Source organism: Trichomycterus rosablanca, chromosome 1 (assembly GCF_030014385.1).
Source record: "Trichomycterus rosablanca isolate fTriRos1 chromosome 1, fTriRos1.hap1, whole genome shotgun sequence".
In the NCBI taxonomy this organism is placed as follows: Eukaryota; Metazoa; Chordata; class Actinopteri; order Siluriformes; family Trichomycteridae; genus Trichomycterus; species Trichomycterus rosablanca.
In genome coordinates, this window is record NC_085988.1 from 14,539,694 (window position 1) to 14,566,960 (window position 27,267).

At 45.1% G+C, this 27,267-nt stretch overlaps 1 protein-coding gene across 1 annotated transcript in view; it reads right to left on the reverse strand.

Moving 5' to 3' along the window:
- Positions 1-2,155: 2,155 nt before the first annotated feature.
- Positions 2,156-27,267, reverse strand: part of ctnna1 (catenin (cadherin-associated protein), alpha 1) — a 238,033-nt gene continuing 212,921 nt past the window's right edge. Inside the window, exons 17-18 of the mRNA XM_063018999.1 lie at positions 8,687-8,821; positions 2,156-2,975 (exon numbers count right to left, since the gene is read on the reverse strand). Coding sequence (XP_062875069.1) covers positions 2,685-2,975; positions 8,687-8,821 — 426 coding nt within the window. The 3' untranslated portion in view covers positions 2,156-2,684. The remainder of the gene's footprint in view (positions 2,976-8,686; positions 8,822-27,267) is intronic.

Consider the following 27,267-nt stretch of genomic DNA (forward strand, 5'->3'; position numbering starts at 1 on the left):
AAATATGTAAATATATCAAGTGTAATAAACGTTCGGTGACTAAGTCAATAAAAAACAATTCACAATTTTGATCCATGTGGGAAATCATGTGTAAAATGAATTATTAAAAATTAGATCTGGACAAGTGGAGTCAAGTTAAAAACAGCCTGGGTAACACTCCACACCCTTCACCACGATCTCAAAACACGAATCGAGAAGCTATTCAGCGAAGCGCCGACAATCAAACACGAACGCAGGAGATTGTTTCATATTTTTTTTATTTAATACGCAGAGTCTCGAGGCGCCGCTGAATGTTTTTCCCACACTGATGGCGGCAATCGTTTCATTCGGGGCTCGGTTCGGAGCGGCTGCTCTCATTTAGGGTCGACGGTGCTTGACGGCTCTGGGGGATCCGACTCGAGAGCTGAGAGTCTCGGAAATAAAGGCGGAGAATTGTTTTGTGATGGAATGGCGACCCGTTTGGGGTGTTTCGGGACATCCGGACGATGAATCAGACCCACCGGGTACAAATTTCTATTCCTACGGAATCTAGCCTAAATCTGAAGACCGTCCCCAACCGCGTCCCAGCAAATGCTTTCTGTGCATTGCTAAAACTGGCGCGCCCCTAACGTCACTTTGTTTTGTCTAAAAACAAAAATGTCTTATTATTTACTCCTTAAAACTTAAAACTTAAAAAAAATACAACTAAACATAAAAAACAATACAAATGGGTCATTTCTTTATTCTCAAGCTGGTATAAACAATCATTACAAAACAAAGCAAACCAAAAAATGAGACATTTAATCCAGATTGATCCAGAATGATTAGTGTTAACTGTCTATATTTTAGTATTTGCTGGGACTCTGAATATACGTGTATTGATATTACTGCTGTACTTAATGTAATAATTATAGATGGAGACATTAGGCAGAAAGAAACCTGAATACTGAAAGGGATCGAGTCTGGACACCCAGATCTTTATCAAAATAAGGTATCTAAGATGGATGGATTGGATGGAACTTAAAGAAAAATAATAAACCTTATTTATACACCAATCAGCCATAACATTATAACCACCTCCTTGTTTCTACACTCACTGTCCATTTTATCAGCTCCACTTACCATATAGAAGCACTTTGTAGTTCTACAATTACTGACTGTAGTCCATCTGTTTCTGTACATGCTTTGTTTAGCCCCTTTTCATGCTGTTCTTCAACAGTCAGGACCCCTGCAGGACCCCCACAGAGCAGGTATTATTTAGGTGATGGATCATTCTCAGCACTGCAGTGACACTGACATGGTGGTGGTGTGTCAGTGTGTGTTGTGCTGGTATGAGTGGATCAGACACAGCAGCGCTGCTGGAGTTTTTAAACACCGTGTCCACTCACTGTCCACTCTATTAGACACTCCTACCTAGTCGGTCCACCTTGTAGATGTAAAGTCAGAGACGATCACTCATCTGTTGCTGCTGTTTGAGTTGGTCATCTTCTAGACCATCACTGGTCACAGGACGCTGCCCATGGGTCACTGTTGGCTGGATATAGTTTGGGTTGGTGGACTATTCTCAGTCCAGCAGTGACAGTGAGGTGTTTATCCATTCATGCCAGCACAACACACACTAACACACCAGCACCATGTCAGTGTCACTGCAGTGCTGAGAATGATCCATCACCTAAATAATACCTGCTCTGTAGTGGTCATGGGAGAGTCCTGACCAATGAAGGACTGTATGAAAGGGGGCTAACAAAGCATGCAGAGCAACAGATGTACTCCAGTCAGTAATTGTAGAACTACAAAGTGCTTCTATATGGTGAGTGGAGCTGATAAAATGGACAGTGAGTGTAGAAACAAGGAGGTGGTTTTAATGTTATGGCTGATCGAAGTATTCCTGAACTGCTTCGAGGAACCATCGAGGACACTTAGTTGTTCTTGGAAATCCAGTTAAATAAGAAAAGACCACAACAGCCGATTATTTGCTGCTCAAACAAGACTGGATGTGAAATGATGAATACAAAAAAGTCATTCTACAGCATTAGCGTTACATTTAATCACAGTTCTATAGCACAAAAATCTATATATGAAACATTTAGTGTTAACAGGTCATAAAACTATACGCAAAAAATTCGGAAAATGTGAGAGGCAGAAGTAAAGACACAGACAGACTTTGGTCTTGAAATGATCTTTAAAAGTGGAATATTATTATTTAATGGAATTATTGCAGTAAGGCGTTTACGAGTTTGCATAGGTTTTAAATCTAATCTGAACGTCAGAAAAATCCCCCAAAAATTAAGGAGGACTAGAACTGGAACCCTAAGCTTGTGAAAACGATTAAAACAAACGTCCCCGGAAAGAATAAGAAAAAGTACAGAACGGTTTAAAAAAAATCTGGCTGCCCGGAAGGAAAGACTGGCATTAAAAAAGAGAATCTGGGCACTGAGGAATGAATAAATAGAAGCAGGAGGAAATGAACCACGGCATAGAAACTGCAATATAAAGTGGCACTCTGCTGATTACAGCCTGGAAGTGAAACCTGACAGTCGAGTCGTCTACAGCAGTGGTTAACCAACCCGCAGCAGTGCAGTCTCACGTCCTTCCCCATCTAGCCTCCTGAAATCAGCTCTGCTACACCAAAAAATAAAAGAAAACCGTGAACAGACACGATGGCGGGTTACTCGCGACTGTGTGTGAAAAAAAAAAAAAGCCGTTTAAATGCTGTCCATGGCTTTGAACTCGCTCAGAGCCTGGACCGGGTTGATGGGCTTCTTCTGGGACGATCTCTTGACCTTGTTGGTCTGGCCGTCGTCCTGCTTCTCGCGCTTGACCAGAGGCTTCTTCTCGGGAGCCTTCATCTTCCAGGAGATGGCGGGCATGTTGAGGTTCTGCATGCCCAGCGACTTCTGGTACTTGGTGGAGGCCACGTAGGAGGCCTTGACCGTGGACACCACGGCGTTCATCAGGTTCTTGGCCGCCTGGATCAGAGACATGGCGCTGTCCAGCTGCAGGGGGAAAGATGATGTTGGAGGTTAGCTTTCTGAAAACAATAGATCGGTTCTACTGATACGTTTGCTAAGCATTTTTAGTCATATGAGATGAATTGGAAGTTCTTTGAGGGCCCAAAGGTGGCACCAGACTTACCTGGACCCTGATCAGTAAGACATGGTCAAAAGTAAGTAGACACCTGACTATGATATTGTTAGACATTCGGTTAAAAACCAATTCAACCCAAAGCTGTTAAATAGAGATAAAGTCAAAGCCCTGCAGGTACCAGTTAACCAATGGCTTTATGATTCCATGCTGGAACAAGGGCCTTCCCCAAACTGTTTAACACACTTTAATGGCACATTAGTGTTAATATGCTAGATGACCACACCACAGATTCGAACCTCAGGGTTTTGTCTGAATAGGCACAAATTTCCATAGACACACTTTAGAATCTTATAGAAAGCCTTTCTAGAAGAGCAAATGTTCTGGCCATAGTGTATGAAAGCCTTGCACAGGACCAAATGTGACCCTGACCAGGACCAAAGCTGGTTTTTGGACAGGAGAGTCACAAATGCCGTTTTAGGTACAAATTCCCACAGACACTCCTTAGAATCTTATAGAAAGCCTTACTAGAAGAGCAAATGTTCTGGTCATAGAGTATAAAGGCCTTGCACAGGACCAAATGTGACCAGGATCAAAGCTGGTTTTTGGACAGGAGAGTCACAAATGCCGTTTTGAGCACAAATTCCCACAGACACTCCTTAGAATCTTATAGAAAGCCTTAATAGAAGAGCAAATTGTTCTGGCCATAGTGTATTGAGGACCAAACATGACCCGCACCAGGATCAAAGCGTTTTTTTTGGACAGGAGATTCGAGTGTGGACCGGTGCTGCAGCGGATAGAGTGAGTGCCTCGCAGCAACACGGCTCCTGATTAAAAAATTTTCTAGCCACAAAAAGAGGGGCAGAAGGGGTGTCCACATGTCCAAACTCACACGAACCCCCAGGACTGTATTCGTGGTTATTCGAGTGGAGTTTACAGCTTGCTCTGAGCAGTCATTAATGAACGGACTGCCTGATGTCCAGCTATAATTGAGCTGGTTGTTCGAACATGTTTTAATTACCCACATCTGATAAGCAGAGCATGACAGAGATCCTGCAGCAGTAGGTACAAAACTGCCCCCCATGCCAATTTTAAGAACTGTTCAACGAAAACCTGACGACGATATCAGAAAATGAGACGGGCGGGTGGGCGTTCGAGGCGAGACGAGCGTTAAAGGTCTACAGGTTTTAAACAAGCCGTGGAGGATCAGTGACATCCATTATCGTCTCTCTGAGGGACCAGGGGATTCGGCAGTCACGCGGAGGACGAGCTAGTTTCAGAGCGTTATGCCAGGGTTCACGCTAAGGTCGGGTGTGTGGGGGAAATTTCCAGGCCGTGTGATCGTTCATTCATCTCATGGTTTCTTTTGAACCAACCAGAGATGCATAGAAGATGAATCTGATCAAAGGCTTTGTTTGTTTGAGTTTTAATGACATGATTACACAGATGTTACATCATGACACACACAAGAAGTTTATTTTTAGTCCTGATATGAGATCCAAAGTTCTTAAATATATATTTAATTTAAGATTTTATACATGATTACAGTATTTTAATGTCATGGTTTTACACACTTTGGTTACATTCATGACAGGACAGGTAGTTACTGCTTACACAAGATTCATCAGTTCATCAAGTTTAATATCAAACACTCATGGACAATTTTGTATCTCCAGTTCACCTCACTTGCACGTCTTTGTACTGTGGGAGGAAACCGGAGCTCCCGGAAAAAACCCACACAGACACGGGGAGAACATGCAAACTCCACACAGAAAAGATCCAAATCGCTCCACCTGGTATTTGAACCCAGGACCTTCTTGCTATGAGGTGACAGTGCTACCAACCAAGCCACCATGCCGTTGATGTCGATAGTTGGAGTGATTGTTGGGTACGTGTATATATGAGGCATTCGATTTACAGATGTTTGATGGTCGAGGGTATGTGGCATGTCTCACGTCAGGGGGAAAAGGGGGACACGTCTCACATCAGGTGGAAAAGGGGGACACGTCTCACATCAGGGGGAACAGGGGGACACGTCTCACATCAGGGGGAACAGGGGGACATGTCTCACATCAGGGGGAAGAGGGGTACACGTCTCACATCAGGTGGAAGAGGGGGACATGTCTCACATCAGGGGGAAGAGGGGGACACGTCTCACATCAGGTGGAAGAGGGGGAGACGTCTCACATCAGGGGGAAAAGGGGGACACGTCTCAAATCGGGTGGAAAAGGGGGACACGTCTCAAATCGGGTGGAAAAGGGGGACACGTCTTACATCAGGGGTAAAAGGGGGACACGTCTCAAATCGGGTGGAAAAGGGGGACACATCTCACACCAGGTGGAAAAGGGGGACACGACTCACATCAGGTGGAAAAGGGGGACATGACTCACATCAGGTGGAAAAGGGGGTCACGTCTTACATCAGGTGGAAAAGGGGGACATGACTCACATCAGGTGGAAAAGGGGGACACGACTCACATCAGGTGGAAAAGGGGGTCACGACTCACATCAGGGGGAAAAGGGGGTCACGACTCACATCAGGGGGAAAAGGGGGTCACGACTCACATCAGGGGGAAAAGGGGGACATGACTCACATCAGGTGGAAAAGGGGGTCACGACTCACATCAGGGGGAAAGGGGGACACGACTCACATCAGGTGGAAAAGGGGGTCACGACTCACATCAGGTGGAAAAGGGGGTCACGACTCACATCAGGGGGAAAAGGGGGTCACGACTCACATCAGGGGGAAAAGGGGGACACGACTCACATCAGGGGGAAAAGGGGGTCACGACTCACATCAGGGGGAAAGGGAGACACGACTCACATCAGGTGGAAAAGGGGGTCACGAATCACATAAGGGGGAAAGGGGGACACGACTCACATCAGGTGGAAAAGGGGGACATGACTCACATCAGGTGGAAAAGGGGGACATGACTCACATCAGGTGGAAAAGGGGGTCACGAATCACATAAGGGGGAAAGGGGGACACGACTCACATCAGGTGGAAAAGGGGGACATGACTCACATCAGGTGGAAAAGGGGGACATGACTCACATCAGGTGGAAAAGGGGGTCACGTCTTACATCAGGGGGAAAAGGGGGACACGTCTCACATCAGGGGGAACAGGGGGACACGACTCACATCAGGGGGGAAAGGGGGACATGACTCACATCAGGTGGAAAAGGGGGTCACGACTCACATCAGGTGGAAAAGGGGGACATGACTCACATCAGGTGGAAAAGGGGGTCACGTCTTACATCAGGGGGAAAAGGGGGACACGACTCACATCAGGGGGAAAAGGGGGACACGACTCACATCAGGGGGGAAAGGGGGACATGACTCACATCAGGTGGAAAAGGGGGACACGACTCACATCAGGTGGAAAAGGGGGTCACGAATCACATAAGGGGGAAAGGGGGACACGACTCACATCAGGTGGAAAAGGGGGACATGACTCACATCAGGTGGAAAAGGGGGACATGACTCACATCAGGTGGAAAAGGGGGTCACGTCTTACATCAGGGGGAAAAGGGGGACACGTCTCACATCAGGGGGAACAGGGGGACACGACTCACATCAGGGGGGAAAGGGGGACATGACTCACATCAGGTGGAAAAGGGGGTCACGACTCACATCAGGTGGAAAAGGGGGACATGACTCACATCAGGTGGAAAAGGGGGACATGACTCACATCAGGTGGAAAAGGGGGTCACGTCTTACATCAGGGGGAAAAGGGGGACACGACTCACATCAGGGGGAAAAGGGGGACACGACTCACATCAGGGGGGAAAGGGGGACATGACTCACATCAGGTGGAAAAGGGGGTCACGACTCACATCAGGGGGAAAGGGGGACACGACTCACATCAGGGGGGAAAGGGGGTCACGTCTTACATCAGGGGGGAAAGGGGGTCACGTCTCACACCAGGTGGAAAAGGGGGACACGACTCACATCAGGTGGAAAAGGGGGACACGTCTCACACCAGGTGGAAAAGGTGGACCCGACTCACATCAGGTGGAAAAGGGGGACATGACTCACATCAGGTGGAAAAGGGGGACACGACTCACATCAGGGGGAAAGGGGGACACGACTCACATCAGGGGGAACAGGGGGACATGACTCATCAGGTGGAAAAGGGGGTCACGACTCACATCAGGGGGAAAAGGGGGACACGTCTTACATCGGGGGAAAAGGGGGACCCGTCTCACATCAGGGGGAACAGGGGGACATGTCTCACATCAGGTGGAAAAGGGGGACACGACTCGCATCAGGGGGAAAAGGGGGACACATCTCACATCAGGGGGAAAAGGGGGACACGTCTCACACCAGGGGGAAAAGGGGGACACGTCTCACACCAGGGGGACACATCTCACACCAGGGGGAAACGTCTCAAATCGGGTGGAAAAGGGGGACACGTCTTACATCAGGGGTAAAAGGGGGACACGTCTCAAATCGGGTGGAAAAGGGGGACACGTCTTACATCAGGGGGGAAAGGGAGACATGTCTGAAATCGGGTGGAAAAGGGGGTCACGACTCACATCAGGGGGAAAAGGGGGACACGTCTTACATCGGGGGAAAAGGGGGACCCGTCTCACATCAGGGGGAACAGGGGGACATGTCTCACATCAGGTGGAAAAGGGGGACACGACTCACATCAGGGGGAAAAGGGGGACACATCTCACATCAGGGGGAAAAGGGGGACACGTCTCACACCAGGGGGAAAAGGGGGACACGTCTCACACCAGGGGGACACATCTCACACCAGGGGGAAAAGGGGGACCCGTCTCACATCAGGGGGAACAGGGGGACATGTCTCACATCAGGTGGAAAAGGGGGACACGACTCGCATCAGGGGGAAAAGGGGGACACATCTCACATCAGGGGGAAAAGGGGGACACGTCTCACACCAGGGGGAAAAGGGGGACACGTCTCACACCAGGGGGACACATCTCACACCAGGGGGAAAAGGGGGACACGTCTCAAATCGGGTGGAAAAGGGGGACACGTCTTACATCAGGGGTAAAAGGGGGACACGTCTCAAATCGGGTGGAAAAGGGGGACACGTCTTACATCAGGGGGGAAAGGGAGACATGTCTGAAATCAGGTGGAAAAGGGGGACATCTCACATCAGGGGGGAAAGGGGGACATGTCTCACACCAGGTGGAAAAGGGGGACACGACTCACATCAGGGGGAAAAGGGGGACACGACTCACATCAGGGGGAAAAGGGGGACACGACTCACATCAGGGGGAAAAGGGGGACACGACTCACATCAGGGGGAAAAGGGGGACACGTCTCACACCAGGGGGACACGACTGACATCAGGGGGGAAAGGGGGACACGACTCACATCAGGGGGAAAAGGGGGACCCGTCTCACATCAGGGGGAAAAGTGGGGCACTAGGACCCAGACATATATACATATGCCCATATATGGATGGTATTAGGATGGTATTAGGATATGGTGTCTTGTCTGAGTGCTTTCCTCATGCTGGTCAAGTTCCTTATATGAGCTCAAGGGACAGGACTGAGTGACTTTGGGTTAATCCTAACATGTGGGCTAGCATGTTTACAGCAAAAATAATAAATAAGCTTTTTAACTGAAGAGAAACTGAATTGACTCACCCCGGACACGACGAGCTCTCCTCCCAGATTCTGCACCTCGGCTTTGACCTTGCTGCAGATGTTGAGCTGGTGGCAGTAGAGAGCGATGCGCTGCAGGTAGGCCAGCAGATCTTGTTTGCATGTTGAATCAGGACACTGCAGCACAAACAGAGACAGAAACCGACCCATCAGACCCATCAGTTCCTCACACGGACTTCCATACGGCGAGAAAATCCCGGATACATCTGCTCTCCCCTCCAGCGCAACACTTAATGCTTTATTGCTTCGGTGGCGCGCTTTCGAATGCCTTTCTACCCCGGCTGAAAGCAATCAGATAAAAATAAACGGCGGGAGCAATAAAGGCCGGAGCATTAGAGGCGGCGGTGGGACGGGGCTGAGGATACATGCTCTTTTCACAGGGAGGAACATCGTGGAGTCAGATAAACATCGAGACAAGAAACTAAAACCCCTCAAGTCAGACGCTGCGCGTTTTGGTGCATCAGATAGACGCTGCTGTGTACAAATAGCTTTCTCGCTGGAAGCCGAAGGAAAGCCGATACAAAGCTTTTGAAGCTCTCAAAACCACCTAGACTGACCGAGCACCATAAACACCAACCAGAACGTTTAAGCTGTTATATTTTCCTAGTAGCACATGCGTTCATGCCTTCTGTGTGTCTGGAGGATTTAAAACTATATCCAGTGTAAGGATTATCTGATCCACATTACTATAAAGAATAAATGAAGCCATGTCCAAACTAAGTGTTTATATTGGCGGCGGGTAACATACTGGACTAGTAATCAAAAGGTTCAAACCCCAACCTTGCCAGGTTACATTTACATTTTTGGCATTTAGCAGACACTTTTTATCCAACTGTGACATTATATTGTCTGAGCAATTGAGGGTTAAGGGCCTTGCTCAAGGGCCCAACAGTGGCAGCATGGCAGTGGTGTGGCTTGAACCAGCGACCTTTTGATTACTAGTCCAGTATCTTCACCACTAGGCTACAACTGCCACTGTTGGGTCCTTGAGTAAGGCCTTTAACCCTCAATTGCTTAAAAACGAAATACTGTAAGAGCGTCCGCTAAATGCAGAAAATATTAAATGTATATTATTTCGATGCCCTATTTAGTCCATACAATGCAATTAGAGACAGGGCACCTACACTGTATGGACAATTGTATTAGTACACACATTCTATTTTTTAATTCATTTGTTTCAGCAACAACAACTGCTAAAAGGTGAAATAAATCAGTTATATAAAGGAAATGATATGCTTCCAACAGTTTAGGGAAGAGCCTTTCCTGTTCCAGCATGAGCAAGCTCTATAAATACATGAAGAAACTCCAGTGTCCAGCACAGAGCCCTGGCCTCAGCACCAGTAAACAGCTCTGGAATGAACTGGAACATCAACCAAGGCTTTCTTGACCAACATCAGCGCCCAGCCTTAAAAATGTTTTGACTGTATGGGCACAAATTCCCATAGACATATTTCAAAAGTTTTGTGAGAAGCCTTCTCAGAAGAGCGGCTGTTGTTCTAGCTGAAAAGATCACAATGAGGTCACTTAGCTTTAATACTATTAGTTTTTGATATGGGATATTAAACAAGCTCATGGTCAGGTGTCCAAATACTTTTGGCCATATAGTGTATCTGGGATGAAGACTTATAACAATGAAGAAAAGCCTCAATTCTTCCGATTAATGACCCAGACTACAGCCTTCATGTCCTCTGGTATCAATGAGTCTCGGCCGCCCAACAACCTGTCGGCGGTTTGTGGTTTTTCCCTCCCCGACCACAGTAGGCTGTTTCAGAGATGCTTCAGAGATGGGTTTAGCATGGTTTTATTTACATTGATATATTTGTTCTGCTTAATTTATTTTGTCATTGATTTATTTGATCATTGTTCTGATTTTATTGTACCGCGCCTTGGATGACAATAGATGACTTTGAAGTAGCATTATAAAAAAACATGACGATTTAAACCTAGTCGCTGGGCCATAACATTTCGGCTTATTAAAGACACTCGAGTCTTTATGCTGATCAGATCTGCTGCAATTAATTCATAAACCACGAGGAACCACCATTAACCACTCACACTGCAATTTATAGGATGGAGCGGTCCTAATGTTCTGGTTCATCAGAGTAAACAAATAAGCAGGTGACATTTATATCTGTGGCATTTAGCAGACCGTTTGTCTAAAGCGACTTCCAGTATAAGGTCTAAGCAATTGAGTGTTAAGGGCCTTGCTCAGGGGCCCAACAGTGGCAACTTGGTGGTGGTGGGGCTTGAACTGGCAACCTTCTGATTACTAGTCAAAGTCAAAAGTCAAAGCCACAAGTCAAAGTTCATTAAGCCACAGTACAAAAACAAACAGGCGGGATGGAGGGTATGATTATCATCAAGTCAATCCCCTCATTTAGCAGTGGAATAATGTGTTGGGGATAAATCCGACATTTTTAAACAACAATCTGTGATCAGACATGCCTACATTCCTCCAGGCGTAGGAACGTGGAAGGCGGTCTACGCCTAATTACTTCTGTAAAAGAAAACAAAGCCAACGCGCTCTGATGAGGATACAGTCAGACGACTTAAATACGAGTGAAACGTGAACGAACGAGTGCATTCAGTAATTCAGTAGCATTCACAGGATCTCCCAGCACACATCTAAAGATCCATCTAAACGAGAGATTGTGATTTAGAAACACTTAAATACAAGCACGTGTAGCTTCATCCTGATTAATGAACACGCTCATGAGGAAGGACGATCTGCACGGCACGGCAGCTGTGTTGATCTCGGCAGGGACGACACTGATTCACCTCGCTTAAAAAGCACTTCAAACGTGGGAGTCACGCAAAGTTCGTTTGGCTAGACGTTCTGCAGTCTGAGCTCAGCTGGGCTGAAAATCTGATGCATTATGTGAACATACTGACAGGACGAGGAGAACGGAACAAGCAAGCTCAAAATGCAGATGTTTTTATAATTGAGCTCATTCAAGATAACCAAATCTGGACCACAGTGTTTCTTTCCAAAAACACAAATGTACCATGGTGATGAGCATCCACATGCACACTGATGATCCAAGCATGAACAGATTGTCACCTTTATGTCTTTTCTTATAGACATTTTTGGCATTTAGCAGAAGCTTTTATCCAATCAGGCTTACAGTTTAGAGTCTACGCAATTGATGGTTAAGGGCCTTGTTTAAGGGCCCAACAGTGGCAACCTGGCAGTGGTGGGGATTGAACCAGTGACATTTCGATTGCTAGATGTTGGTGCGTCAGTCTGGAATGTCCTTTTCTACATCTAGTGTAGGTTACTTGACCTGTAAGTTTTCCATCGTGTATTTTTGTTTTGCTCCTGACGTTGAGGTGCATCACGTCTAGATTATTGTTTGTTACTGTGCTCCATTCAAGTGTCATTTATTTCTGATGTAGTTGCCCATGAGGGGTTTGGTGTCCATTGGTGGTTCACATGTCTTCTAACTCTAACTGCCACTTGCATAATCCCTGATCTTAAAGGTCTTCCTCCTTTCACCCAAGAAGAATGGATGTGCCTCCTGAGTCTGGTTCCTCTCAAGGTTTCGTCCCGTAATTTAACGAAGTTTTTCTATGCCACTGTCCCCCCTGGCTGCTCAACAGGAGTTTATTGGTCTGTCAGTCCTACATGTCTGTTGTAAAAAGTGCTATACAAATGAAATTGACTTGACTTACTGACTTTAGTGTCCTTATACTTGGACACAATGCAAAATCTCCACATCATTCCACACAGATCTACACATGCAAAGTGTAACATGTAGTCAGACTCCATACTGACACCAAACAGCTTCACTGCTTCTGGTTTTAATCTGTTATAGTTTTAATTTTATAGTTTGTAAAAGTTTTTCTGCTTGAATTCAAACTATGACAACATAAACTGGCACATGAGCACTGAGGTTGGGTCTCAAATCAGCAGTCTGAACACTCACTGTACATTTACATATACAGCATTTAGCAGACGCTTTTATCCAAAGTGACTTACATTACTGTGACAGTATATTGTCTAAGCAATTGAGGGTCAAGGGCCTTGCTCAGGGGCCCAACAGTGGCAACCTTGCAGTGGTGGGGCTTGAACCAGCGACCTTTCGATTAGTAGATGTTGGTGCATGAGTCTGGAATGTCCTATTCTACATCTAGCGTAGGTTACTTGATCTATAAGTTTTCCTTGTGTACTTTTGGTTTGCTCCTGACGTTGAGGTGCATCACGTCTAGTTTACAGTGTTCCATTCCACTCTAACTGCCACTTGCACAATCCCTGATCTTAAAGGTCTTCCTCCTATCACCCAAGGAGAATGGAGGTCCCTCCTGAGTCTGGTTCCCCTCAAGGTTCCTTACTGTAATTTTAGGGAAGTTTTTCTATGCCACTGTCACCCTTGGCTGCTCAACAGGAGTTTATGGGTCTGCCAGTCGTGGATTCTGTAAAATTGCCTTGAGACGATGTCTTTTGTAAAAAGTGCTATACAAATAAATTTAACTTGACTTGCAGACTTTAGTGTTCTTATACTGGGGCACAAGGCAAAATAACCACATCACACTCCATACTGACACCAAACAGCTTCACTGCTTCTGGTTTTAATCTGTTAAAGTTTTAATTTTATAGCTTGTAAAAGTTTTACTGGTTGAATTCAACCTAGTGCACATAAACTGGCACATGAGCACTAAGGTTGGGTCTTATATCAGCAGTCTGAACTCTCACTGTAGCTCCTCTCTAAATTCAAATCTGTTAGAAATGAACTGAAATGAGATTTTTAAGTCTTTTGTTTTATAGTGCCACATTTTCACAAGTTATATTCATGATTTAACAGTAAGATTTAACCGAATGCGACTTCTTGGTCCCTACACACAACATCACTAGTCCTGAAGACTCGATTTTCTTGCTTCTGACAGCACGCAAATGAACTCTGTATGCCACGGCGTTCCCGAATCACGACGGAGAAAAACATAACGAGCGCAAATGAATGCGAGCGGCGTCTGCGTCTAATGGTAAACAAGAACATTTTGCTGAGACTGACATTCAGGACTCATTAAAGCACAAGCAGGAAGATTGAGCACCCAGTAACATGCTGGTCCCACTTCACATACTCCACGTTACACATCACTTGGTGCCAGCCTGGCAGGAGTTTTACTTTAGTCTAAATTAAACAGCATGTAGGCAATGTGAATTAAATGAAATCTTTTAGCAGATACAACACCCCCCTTTACAGAAGCTGCAATGTTCAAGCTAGGTTGGGTACTAAAACCTGATACTAAGAACATTTGGGTGGAGCTTTAGAAATCTTTTCTTCTGTTAATAGTTTGGAATGATGATTTCCGACCAATCAGCGCAACCAATCATGATCCAGGCAAGAGAGGTAGTGCCCGACTGTTACCGGTCGGCTGGGCCCCCTAGGGCTCACAGTTGGTAACTATATCGGCCACTAAAGTCTGCTGGGTAGTAAAAGACCAGACTAAACAAAGCGTTGGGGTGTTTAACATTGTGTAAGGACCCTGGTTAGCAGCCCGAGAACCCACGCCTGTACAAAAGTGGAGGAACGTGGAGATCAGTGAGTGACTCTCCATGCAGGAGACTGGCCTCATGTGCAAATCCACCAAATTATGGGTGAATAAGAAGGGGTCGGAGGGAGCATATGTCAGGCAAATATACCCTTCTTGAACTAGATTGGGGTCCCCAGCAGTGCAAGATGAATTGGCTACGCTAAAACTATAGAAACTAACAACCGCTGCCACCTCTGTTCTCCATCAGTAGCATTGAAAAAAACGGCTAAATTGTAATCGATCAGTTGCCGTCATGGCACCGGTGAGTCTAACTTTTACAACATAGACTATGAAGAAAAAGAAAGATCAGGGAAGAGCGGAGGCAGAGGGGTTAGCCGAGGACACGAGTGCCGAGGAGCTGCAGCATGCTAACATGAAGGAATGCTAATCAGGTGTCCTCTGAAAGCGCTGCTTGTGCATGTCCAGCTGTTGACGGGATACGCAGCACAACCAGGACTGATAAACACGCACACAGCAAGTCACGAAGTTTAGAGACGCCTGCAGGGACGAACACGTCCCTTCAGTTTTAAACGTTATGGAGTAGAAAAAATTTAAATTATGATCTCACATACATTTTTAGTTAATACTGTAGCATGGTGGCGTAGCGGCCTAATTCACCACCACTGATCTCTTGAGTTTGTATCTCAGCTGTGCTATTGACCGGCCTTGTGCTCACACAGACACAAAAGGTCAAGCGGGTTCCTCGTTGCTGCTGTAACTGCAGCCTCTGCTGGCTGGTGGAATCACCTACATGAGAGACTGTTGATTCACGGACAGTAACGCACGACTCTTCCATACGTGTTGCTGCTCTCAGTCAAGACCTCATTTCAGACAGGTGAAAAGAAGCGGTCGGCGACTGCATGCGATCGTCTGCAGCTCTCCTCGGTCCTCGATCTCCTGTCTGTCTATCTATCTGTCTGGCCGTCTGTATTTCTATCCGTCTGTCAGTCTGTGTATCTATCCTGTCCGTCTGTCTGTCTATCCTATCTATCTGACTGTCTATATATCTACCCTGTCTGTCTGTCTGTCTGTGAGTCTGGCCGTCTGTCTAGTTAGCCGTCTGTGTGTGTATCTATCTGTCTATCTATCCTATCTATCTGTCTGCCTGTCTATCCTATCCTGTCTGTGTATCTATCCGTCCATCCATCGTCTGTCTGTCTGTCTGTCTGTCTGTCTGTCTGTCTGTCTGTCGATGTAAAGCTCACTTGACTGTGGATAGAGACATTAGTGAGTTCAGAGAGGTAAAACTAACAGTTCTAATCATTTTGTTGCCATAAAGTCCACTTTTGACCTGCAGTGCAACACCAGAAGGAACAGACCTGTCTGAGAAAGAGCAGTTTACTTCCACATGGAGGTGCTTTAGCTGCAGTGTCCACATCATTTACGGCCAGACCGTCCTCAGCCTCATTCTGTATTCACACAGCGTCCACACTAAAAAAAGCGCTTCAGAAAAGATGAAAAGAATCTTCTGCTTCTTTTAAAGTACAGATCACACGGATACATCATTAGTATCAGAATCACTGTCCGTGCTCCTCGCTGAGGAAGAGTGGGATGGACTTACACGAGTATGAAAATACGCTCATGTAGATACAAACAAACTACAAAACGCACTTTGTAGCCAAAAGTATGCTAACACCTGACCGTGAGCTTGTTGGACATCCAACAGTATGAGATCTTTTCAGCTAAAACAGCCTCTCACAAGACAGGCATAACATTATGACCATCTTCCTAATATTGTGTTGGCCCCTCTTTTGCTGCCAAAACAGCCTTGATCAGTCGAGGCATGGACTCCACCAGAACCCTGAAGATGTGCTGTGGTATCTGGCACCAAGATGTCAGCAGCAGATCCATTAACTCCTGTAAGTGGTGAGGTGGGGCCTCCATGGATCGAACTTGTTTGTCCAGCACATCCCACAGATGCTCGATTGGATTGAGATCTGGGGAATTTGGAGGCCAAGTCAACACCTCAAACTCGTTGTGCTCCTCAAACCGTTCCTGAAGCATTTTAGCTTTGTGGCAGGGCATTATCCTGCTGAAAGAGGTCACAGCCATCAGGGAATACCGTTTCCATAAAAGGGTGTACATGACCTGCAACAATGCTTAGGTAGGTGGTACGTGTCAAAGTAAAATCCACATGGATGGCAGGACTCAAGGTTTCCCAGCAGAACATTGCCCAAAGCGTCACACTGCCTCCGCCGGCTTGCCTTCTTTCCATAGTGCATCCTGGTGCCATGTGTTCCCCGGGTAAGCGACACGCACACCTGACTATCAGACCGGACCCCCTTCTTCCATTGCTCTGTGGTCCAGTTCTGATGCTCACGTGCCCATTGTTGGCGCTTTCGGCGGTGGACAGGGGGCTTGCAGGTCAGCACCCTGACTGGTCTGCGGCTATGCAGCCCCACACACAACAAACTGTGATGCACTGTGTATTCCGACACCTTTCTATCAGAACCAGCATTAACTTCTTCAGCAGTTTGAGCTACAGTAGTTTGTCTGTTGGATCGGACCACACGGGCCAGCCTTAGCTCTGCACGTGCATCAATGAGCCTTGGCCGCCCATGATCCTGTCGCCGGTTTACCACTGTTCCTTCCTTGGACCACTTTTGATAGATACTGACCACTGCAGACCGGGAACGCCCCACAAAAGCTGCAGTTTTGGAGATGCTCTGATCCAGTCATCTAGCCATCACAACATCACAACAAAACAAGACGAATCAACAAAACTGTGCTCATTAATGCTCTAAAGAAAATCCCGCTGTTAAACGGAGACGCAGAGACGCTTTCCAGTTAAATGAAAAAACGAACTATTTACAGTACATTGAATATAAGTCAAGCGCACAATCCCATAATGCACCAATTACGAACATGCTAGAAAGTAATCCTGATGAATCAGGGTAATAATGACAGACTGCTGGATCATTAACTTGTTGGGTGAAAGGTGCAAAAAAAAAAGCAAAACCAAAAAAGCACCAGCTGAACAAGTGAAAAAAACCTGTTTTCTTTCTTCTGCTCGTGTTTTTTCCACCTCAATCCACAAGTCTTCGCTTCTGGAGGTATGAGAACCTCCTGCGCTTTGTTTACCTCGCCATTTCTTTCTGCACGGCTACCTCGTATCCACAGAGGTGTGAATGTTTTTCTTTCTTCTCTCAGCCAAACAAAGCTTTAGGTTTTCATTCTCCGTCCAAACAAGCTCATTATTCAACAGGGCACAAAGCTTCTGAAAACTCTCACATCCAACATCCAAAAAACTCTTGTACGGGAAGAGTGTGGGGGGTAGCGTGAGAAGAAATCTCTTCAAGAAGCACTCCACCTCAAGAACATGTCAGGTGTTCTGTACGAGTTTTGTACATTTGGCATTAAAACTGCATTGCAATAAAATAAATGGGAAGATCAGACTAACGGCTGAGGGATGAACGCTGACCAACTACACAGATGAGAGAATGCGACAATCTAAACTCACCATACACTGATCAGCCATAACATTAAAACCACCTCCTTGTTTCTACACTCACTGTCCAATTTATCAGCTCCACTTACCATATAGAAGCACTTTGTAGTTCTACAATTACTGACTGTAGTCCATCTGTTTCTCTATATGCTTTGTTAGCCCCCTTTCATGCTGTTCTTTAAGGGTCAGAACCCCCACAGGACCACTACAGAGTAGGTATTATTTGGATGGTGGATCATTCTCAGCACTGTTCATTTCATTTTAATCCTGGTCAGAGCAGCAGCAGGTCTGGTTCCACCAGTAAAGACAGGAAGGCCGGAATCCCCTGGGCAGGACATTGATCCATCACAGGGCACTAGACGTAGCTAATCATGACTGTGTAGATGCCCAGGTGGCTGGTACCACTGATAGCGTTCGATCCCAGATCTGAGTGATGGTGGGCTAGCGTAATAGACAAAATTGGAGTCTATATTTAGCCATGTGCTACTGGTAGAAGCATAGCAACCCCCCCACATGCACACAAACAGTGAAATGAAATAATCAATCGTCATCATCAATACTGAATTTGTACATCCAGCATGAGGGTGTTGGGAGCTCAACCGAGCATTTTCACACTCCCTGTGCTACCACAGTATGGCTAAGCTCATCTTTTTCCCCTCTGAGAATCTGATTGGGATGCTCCTGGTTCCCAATGTGGTGCCTTCATGCACCCCTCACGAGTACTTTGTTCATTTCATTTTAATCCTGGTCAGAGTAGCGGCAGGTCTGGTTCCACCAGCAAAGACAGGAAGGCAGGAATCCCTTTGACATTGATCCATCGCAACCCAGACGTGGCTAATCGTGTTTCTGTAGACGGCCAACCGTCTGGTGGCACCGATAGCATCTGAACCCAGATCTGAATGGGTGGGCCAGTGTAACAGACATAAAGTCTATATTTAGACAATACAGTATTTTAGTAATGGCTATTACTCATTTACCACTGTGCTCCTGACCATCCTCCCAGACATAGCTAATTATGTCTGGAGACACCAAGCTGGCTGGGCTGGTAGCACTGATAGCACTCAAACCTGGATCTGAGTGATGGTCATAAAGTTGCTGTGCCACTCAATGCTTAGTATTTTAGAATGACTACTGTGCTCCTAGTGGGTGCATAGCAGACTACTCTCCTCCAGACTGAAAACTGCATACAAGTGTGGACAAGACTTGAAAGAACCCTGTAAGAACACTTTCACATGAGGGCAGCCAACAAACAGACTGGAAGACGCTTTTTATTTTCAGAGTGTTTTATCCTGGTATATATGCTGGACAGGCCTTAGGTCCACTCTCACTCGAGAGAGGAAATCAAAGTACCTGGAGTAAGGCCAAATCTCAGACACTAACCGAACACAACGATTCACGCCAGGTCCCGCTGGAGCCACCATCGCATTGCCCGTATAATGAAGTCAATGAGCAATAAGTACGGTGTCGTGATTTCCCACGTGCCTCGTTTTCAATGGGAATAGTTTCTCGATTTGGAGACGATTAGACAGGAGGAGCGACAGACGGCGGCGGAAAAAGATCTCCGTTTTGTCAGAGACGAGCCAAATAGATTCAGCTAATAACCGAAAGGAAAATGTCAGAAGGTTCTCGCCTTCGTCTGAGGAGAAATTAATTATGTACAAAACCAGATTCTGTTAGAAGGTTAGACGAGCTGAAGGAGCGGCTGGAAAGTGTCGAGCCAGCCATCGAACTGTGTGTAAAATTTTATTAAAGTTTATTCAAGTTCTAATGCCATGCTTAGTACATATCTGTGTTACTTATGGCATGATGTGTTTAGTTTTATTCTGTTTATTATTTCTTGTCTATTTTTTGAGTATTTAAGTCATTTTTTGTAGCTGTTCTTGGATTTTATTAGGTAAGGGATTCTTTAACAGTTCCAGGTATGTGTATTTGCTATATCTCTTTGTTGTATTTGGACAATGTTCTCCTTTCATCATGTATTGGTGAGTTATTTTGATGAGTTGCAGCAGTCCAATCCTCTAGCTAATTTCCTCTAGCTAACAGCCGAGACCGAGACTCGAGTCTGGGATGCCATCAGCCTGATATAATAATTGTCACTGTAACATTTAGGCTTATGTTAAATGTTGGGCTGATGACGTTTTTTTCATAGTTCTTATGTAGAATGGAGCAGATACACCGATCAGACATAACATTAAAACCACCTCCTTGTTTCTACACTCACTGTCCATTTTATCAGCTCCACTTACCATATAGAAGCACTTTGTAGTTCTACAATTACTGACTGTAGTCCATCTGTTTCTCTACATACTTTGTTAGCCCTCCTTTCCTGCTGTTCTTCAATGGTCATGGTGGTGGTGTGTTAGTGTGTGTGGTGCTGGTATGAGTGGATCAGACACATCAATGCTGATGGAGGTTTCAAACACCTCACTGTCCCCGCTGGACTGAGAATAGTCCACCAACCGAAAATATCAAGCCAACAGCGCCCTGTGGGCAGCGTCCTGTGACTACTGATGAAGGTCTAGAAGATGCCCAACTCAAACAGCAGCAATAGATGAGCGATCGTCTCTGACTTCACATCTACAACGTGGACCAACCAGGAAGGAGTGTCTAATAGAGTGGACAGTGAGTGGACATGGTATTTAAAAACTCCAGCAGCGCTGCTGTGTCTAATCCACTCATACCAGCACAACACACACTAACACCACCATTATGTCAGTGTCACTGCAGTGCTAAGGATGATCCAGCACCTAAATAATACCTGCTCTGTAGTGGTCCTGTGGGGGTCCTGAGCATTGAAGAACAGGGTGAAAGCAGGCTAAAAAGCAGGCTACATTCAACATAATACATAGTAAGAGTAAGGTTATGTGTGCAGTTAAATTGAGATGCAGAGTATTATTAAAACCCTGTTGTAATAATGAATTAACGTTATTCCACTGTGTCGTGGCACCCAGCATAATTTAAAGTTGAATTTGTTCTCCGTTAGTTTGATGCGAAGACGTTGAAACGACACAGCGAGGTGAGAGCTGTGAACTGTGTCTGAACCGAGAGGGAAAATTTGTGATGGTGTGTGGGCCAGCACGACAGCACGAGGACTGTAGCCACTCCATCTCTCTTCACACCTTGACTTCAGGTTGCCAACCGGGCCACAAGTATATTTGCAGGTCAAACACACACACCTCGCAATTCCAAGCGCAGGCAAACAAACTCCAGCAGCACTCCGGCAGCATTACTCTGCCGAGGAAAGAGGAGCCGACCCAGCTTCTGGTCATTTGGGAATCAGTATTCAGAGTGCATGCTGGGTACACCCATGCATTAAAAAAAAAAAAAAAAAAAAAAAAAGCACCTGTTCAAATCAGCCCTTGTTTGAACAGGCTCATTTGTAGGTGTAGACACTTTGTGTGCTACGAGGAGCGACGGGAGCGTCTCTTTATGAAGCTAATGTCTTTTATATTGCGTTTAAACGGCCGGGCGGCACTCAGGAGCTGGAGCTGCCGAACATAAAGCCATCACGCTCCATGAAAATCAATCAGGGGACAGTTGGAAGAGAGAGATAATCCCTGAGCATTTAGCCTGGCCAATTACCCTCGCCAGTCAGCGCGAAGAGAGGAGAAGAGGAGCCAAAAACCCTCACAAGGCTCAATCTAAAAACTGGAAATTGAAGTTGGTAATTGAAGCAGCCTTAAAGCCAGGAGTGGATCACATGACATCAAGAAGACTTGATCCTTGACTGGTTCTTACAGAGAGCCTGGACCAAGAACCAGACTTTTTTATTTATCTGTAATCTTCCGCTACTGGTGATGACAGAATGACCAGATAACAGGAGTCATTGTTGCAACGGCAGCGAGGCTACATCGTATCAGACGCTGTAATGAACAATACACCGATCAGCAATAACATGAAAACCACCCCCTTGTTTCTACACTTAGTGCTGGACAATAATTCGATATCGATATACAGTACAGGCCAAAAGTTTGGACACACCTTCTCATTCCTGTGGTTTTTCTTAATTTTTTTTAAATTTTCTACATTGTAGATTAATACTAAAGACATCCAAACTATGAAGGAACACATATGGAATTATGTAGTAAACAAAAAAGTGTTAAACAAACCAGAATATGTTTTATATTTTAGATTCTTCAAAGTAGCCATCTTTTGCTTTAATGACAGATTTGCACACTCTTTGAAATTTTCTCAACCAGCTTTATTAGGTTTCCACCTGGAATGGTTTTCAATGAATGTTTGTGCCTTGTCTAGAGTGAATTTTTGGAATTTGTTGCTTTTTTAATGTGTTTGAGACCATCAGTTGTGCTGTGCAGAGGTAGAGTTGGTAAAATATAAAACATATTCTGGTTTGTTTAACACTTTTTGGTTCACTACATAATTCTTCATAGTTTGGATGTCTTCAGTATTAATCTACAATGTAGAAAATAAAAATAATCAAGAAAAAACATTGAAGAGAAGGTGTGTCCAAACTTTTGGCTGGTGTGTCCAAACTTTTGGCCTGTACTGTATATCGCGATAGAAAATGTTTCAATAACGGTGATATGATTTTTAAACAAATTCGATCGATATGCTTACGTAAGTGCATGATGACGTGCGCCACAGTTACCGCTCTGATTACACTCCGCTACAACACGGTGGATATTAGCGGCTAAATGAGTTCAACAGCTGTGAGTGAACGAGCATCCACAGTCAATCTGCGACCAGCCGTTCGAGGGGAAAAAAAGTCTCTGTGTCTGTGACTCTGAAAGTCTTCGGTGCACCAACAGACACACATTAGGCCCATAATCTAATCATATCTATATGTCTAAACCAATCAGAGATAGTGAAGGGCGGGACCAGCGTCATCAACGGCGGGCGTTACACAGCGTAATATCATGACGGAGCATGTAGAATATGTGTGAGCATCTGTGCTGCTGTTACAGATGTTTGTTTTAATGTGAAAACATCAATCAAATATCGGTGATAAGAAGACGTGACGTGTTTGTCTCAGTTGTTGTTTTCTTTAGTTTATTGACGTGAAAAGAGTTTTGCGCTTCGCTTTCACCGCGACTCTCGACGTAAATAACCGATTTGCTCAGCGCTCGACTCGAGAGATAAAACATCATTAAAGTTCCATGATACAAACAAACATGTGTGTGAAATAACCATCAAATCCAGTCTAAAATACCACATGTATCTGTGTTTAGCTGGATTTACTTCACGTGTGCTGGTTATATTTCACGTTAAGCGGTGTTCAATCTGTCCGGGTCACTTTTACCACCTCATATCACACAGTTCATCTTTTCTTTAAGGCACTTTAAAAATATCAGCAGCAAACTGACTCAAAATGTAATAATGTCATGTCATGTAGCCTATGTCAGTAATATGCGTCTCGTTACTGCATTAACCATATGTAATATTCTTATCATTAAATGAGATGTTCAGTGTGAAGCCCTTAAAACACTTTTAATTTAGTTTTTCTTTTTATTTAATTTATCTTGAGTTTAAATTTGAGCTCAGTGAAGCACTTTAAACACCAACACTTTTTCAGTAAGTTACCTTTCTTGTAGAATTGTGCTTCAAATAAAGAACTTTATGTTGACCAGATTGTTAGTTAATCAATATCAATCAAAGCCAATAAAAAAAAAGTGAACCTGATTTGGGTGCACCTAACTTTTGTGCTCGTGCACCAAAGAAAAACAGTTAGGCAGACCAGTGCAACCAGTGCAAAAAGTTAGTCTAGAGCCCTGAGTGTTGCCAGATTGGGCGGTTTTCCTCTAAATTGGGCGTTTTTTTTTTTTTTTTTTTTTTTCTTTTTTTTTTCCACTTCCATTTAAAAGAAAATGTTCAGTTTTAAGAAGCTCCAGCATTGTGGAAGGCTGTTAAAAGTAAAGTCAATGCTGATTTGGCTTAATAGTGTTGGTCAGTCTGTATTATATTGTAAGAAAATAAAAATGTGTTTTCCATGCATTCACGCTAGCATGTTCTAGGGTTCAAATGAGCCTCATCAGTACACACAAGTTTGCAATCAAATGATCAAGTACTGCAAAAGAATATCTTTGAAATTCTTCCTCATAATGTTAAGGTTATATGCTATATTTTAGTTTTTTACTTGTCAGGAAAAATGAGAAAAAATAAAAAGCTTATTATGCTAGGCTTGATGTAATTCTACATGGTACTCACTGCCTGTATAGGTAAACGAGTGAGTGACCAAAACACTACTAGGTCCACAGCAACTTGCCACATACAAAAATAAGGTATCAGACAGTTTCTGTGCCACCCCTGTGTGAGCAATGGTCTCAGTCTGGCCACCCCATGAACATTGTCTGGCTCCACCACTGTCCACAGTTGAAAAAGAAGCAGATGAAATAGCTGATAAGAGAGGAAGGACTAATTCAGTGGTTTATTTAGCTTGTATTTCTTGCCAGAAACAAGAAAAGAGGTTTGCAAATACAGCCATCCAATTTTGGTGGCAGTTTTTTTGACATTTGCATTATTCATATCGATATCGGAATTATATCGTATCGACCGAAATTAGGCGTTATATCGTGATATAAATTGTAGCCATATCGTCCAGCCCTATCTACACTCACTGTTCATTTTATCAGCTCCACTTACCATATAGAAGCACTTTGTAGTTCTACAATTACTGACTGTAGTCCATCTGTTTCTCTACATGCTTTTTTAGCCTGCTTTCACCCTGTTCTTCAATGGTCAGGACCCCCACAGGACCACCACAGAGCAGGTATTATTTAGGTTGTGGATCATTCTCAGCACTGCAGTGACACTGACATGGTGGTGGTGTGTTAGTGTGTGTTGTGCTGGTATGAGTGGTTCAGACACAGCAGCGCAGCTGGAGTGTTTAAACACCTCACTGTCACTGCTGGACTGAGAATAGTCCACCAACCAAATATTTTCAGCCAACAGCGCCCTGTGTGCAGCATCCTGTGACCACTGATGAATGTCTAAAAGATGACCAACTCAAACAGCAGCAATAGATGTGCGATCGTCTCTGACTTTACATCTACAAGGTGGAACAACTAGATAGGAGTGTCTAACAGAGTGGACAGTGTGTGGACACGATATTTAAAAACTCCAGCAGCGCTGCTGTGTCTGATCCACTCATACCAGCACAACACACACTAACACACCATCACCATGTCAGTGTCACTGCAGTGCTGAGAATGATCCACTACCTAAATAATACCTGCTCTGTGGTGGTCCTGTGGGGGTCCTGACCATTGAAGAACAGGGCGAAAGCAGGTTAAAAAAGTATGTAGAGAAACAGATGGACTACAGTCAGTAATTGTAGAAATACAAAGTGCTTCTATATGGTAAGTGGAGCTGATAAAATAGACAGTGAGTGTAGAAACAAGGAGGTGGTTTTAATGTTATGGCTGATCGGTGTATGTTGAGAAGTTCTATTCTACTGAAGGTCAAGTCTAGAAATGAACTACTACAGAGTCAAGTTTCTAACAAGGAGCCAGTATCGTTAGGACTGGGCATCATCCATCCGGTTTAAAAGCACTACACAAGACAAGCAGCACTAAATCAGAAACCATTCTCACATCCACGTTAGCTGATGTTTCCTTTAAAATCAGACAGATCGCATCCAGTCTTCTGTTTATATGCCAGTCAGAAAGAGCGGCAGCCGCAGAGCATCTCAGACACCCTCACAACAGCTAAAAAAAAAAAGTACTGCTGCACTGCACCAGTTTTAAAGAGCTCTGCTCGAGCACGCGGGCCTCGTTACCGTCCCCATGTGTTGATTTCCATGGCAGGAAAACCGTAGCCGGGCTTACTATTAATAAACCGTGCGCCTGTCTAGCGGCAGCTGCGGGGCTGTTTTCTGACCGTGGATTCAAAGCCTGGCTTTTTAAAAAGACGAGCTGCAGAAAGCTCTGGCAGGCTGAAACTTCTACAGAAGCGCAAGCTGAAGTGCACTCGACGTGACGAAACAAGCGTTCAATTAAGGCTTTCATGAAAAAAGTGAAATACGCGTCGCAAATGTGTCACCGGTTCTAACGGAGGCTGAGCGAACGTCGGCGAGCGCGGCAACGCCGTCAAGACGTTAACTGTCTCTAAAGACGCCGCCACCTATGAAACTTTTCTACGCGGCGTGACAAGTCTTGTCAAGCAGTCGAGATGGTTTGTCGCGCCACGTCGAGAGAATAAAAACTGACACGTGTGTACAAACAGCAGCACCGAATTCAAGAGAACGTGAAGCTTTAAAAAACCTGAAAAAATTCTAAAAAGGCAGCTATGGTGAGTACCCACAGACAGTGGTCTGAGAAGAGAAACGCCACCAGCTTGCTGGGTGACCAAATCTCGAGGATATCAGAACAAAAGAAGGCTATGGGCAGCGTCCGAAATCACATACTTCTATACTGAACAGTACGCAGAAAGTACCCGTATGACCTACTACATGGGTATGAGTATACAAACACAGCACACTGCGGTGCAATAATCTATCCCATGATTCAACTGGAGTTAAAAAGGCAGCCATGGTGAGCACTCGCAGGCAGTGGTCCAAGGAGAGAAACAATGCTGCTCCTGCTAGATGTGAAGGAAACCTGGCGTGTTTGGACAGGACATGTCCAGAACTCGCAATGGACTTTATCACAGACTGGACCGAATAATGAAGAACTCTAATTCATTTTGTGTGTGTATGATTTGTTTAAATCCCATTTTATTCAAATAATCCTCCAGGTCATACAAAGAGGATGGGGGTCCCTGCTGAGTCTGGTTCCTCTCAAGGGAGTTTTTCCTGCCACTGTCACCCTTGGTTTCTCAACAGGGGTTTTTGGTCTGTCGGTCCTGGATTCCGTAAAGTTGCTTTGAGACAATGTCTATTGACTTGAGAGGCTGAAGCTGCTGGTAATGTTGTCTCATGGGGTCCATGTTTCAGAGGGTCTGGGCTGTTTTGACAGCATATTACGCGGCTGGTCCTAATGTTTTGGCTTGTCAGGAGTTATCAGTACATGCGAAGTGAAGTGAATACAAGCAGATGACGTGAATGACCTTCCACTCTGGCACCAACACGCCCACAAAGACAAGTGAAGGAAAGCGGTTGACGTGTCGCTCGCCTTTTGAAGTCGTGTTCCACCAGCACGGCAATAAATTCACAGCCATGTCATCATTACACGCCCAAGGGCGGCAATGGCGTCTAGACATCAGCTGATCATCAATCAGCATTGATTGCTGATTGCACGACTCAACGCTCGTGCCGTGAACCCGGGGAGGGGATTATTTACGGGCCGCGAATTTACATAGTAAATCTCAATTACGCAGCGTTATTTGTTAGGCAGCACGTCAGCTGAGAATTTATGAGCACTGCAGAGTGGAAGTCATAAATTGTTAATAAACTGGAGTGCAGACCTTTCACACGTAGCTGACCTAAACCGTGTCATCGATACCAGGGTTTGTTAAGCGACCCACATTTTGTCCATGATTTTTACTGTGACCCAGGTAACACAAACAACGCATCAAAACGAAACAAAACATAATCAATAACAAAATGTGGCAATCTGATCCCACTGTGGTTTACAAAATGTAACGTAAAGCCTCCACAAGAGGGCATTCGAGTACTATTTATTTATTA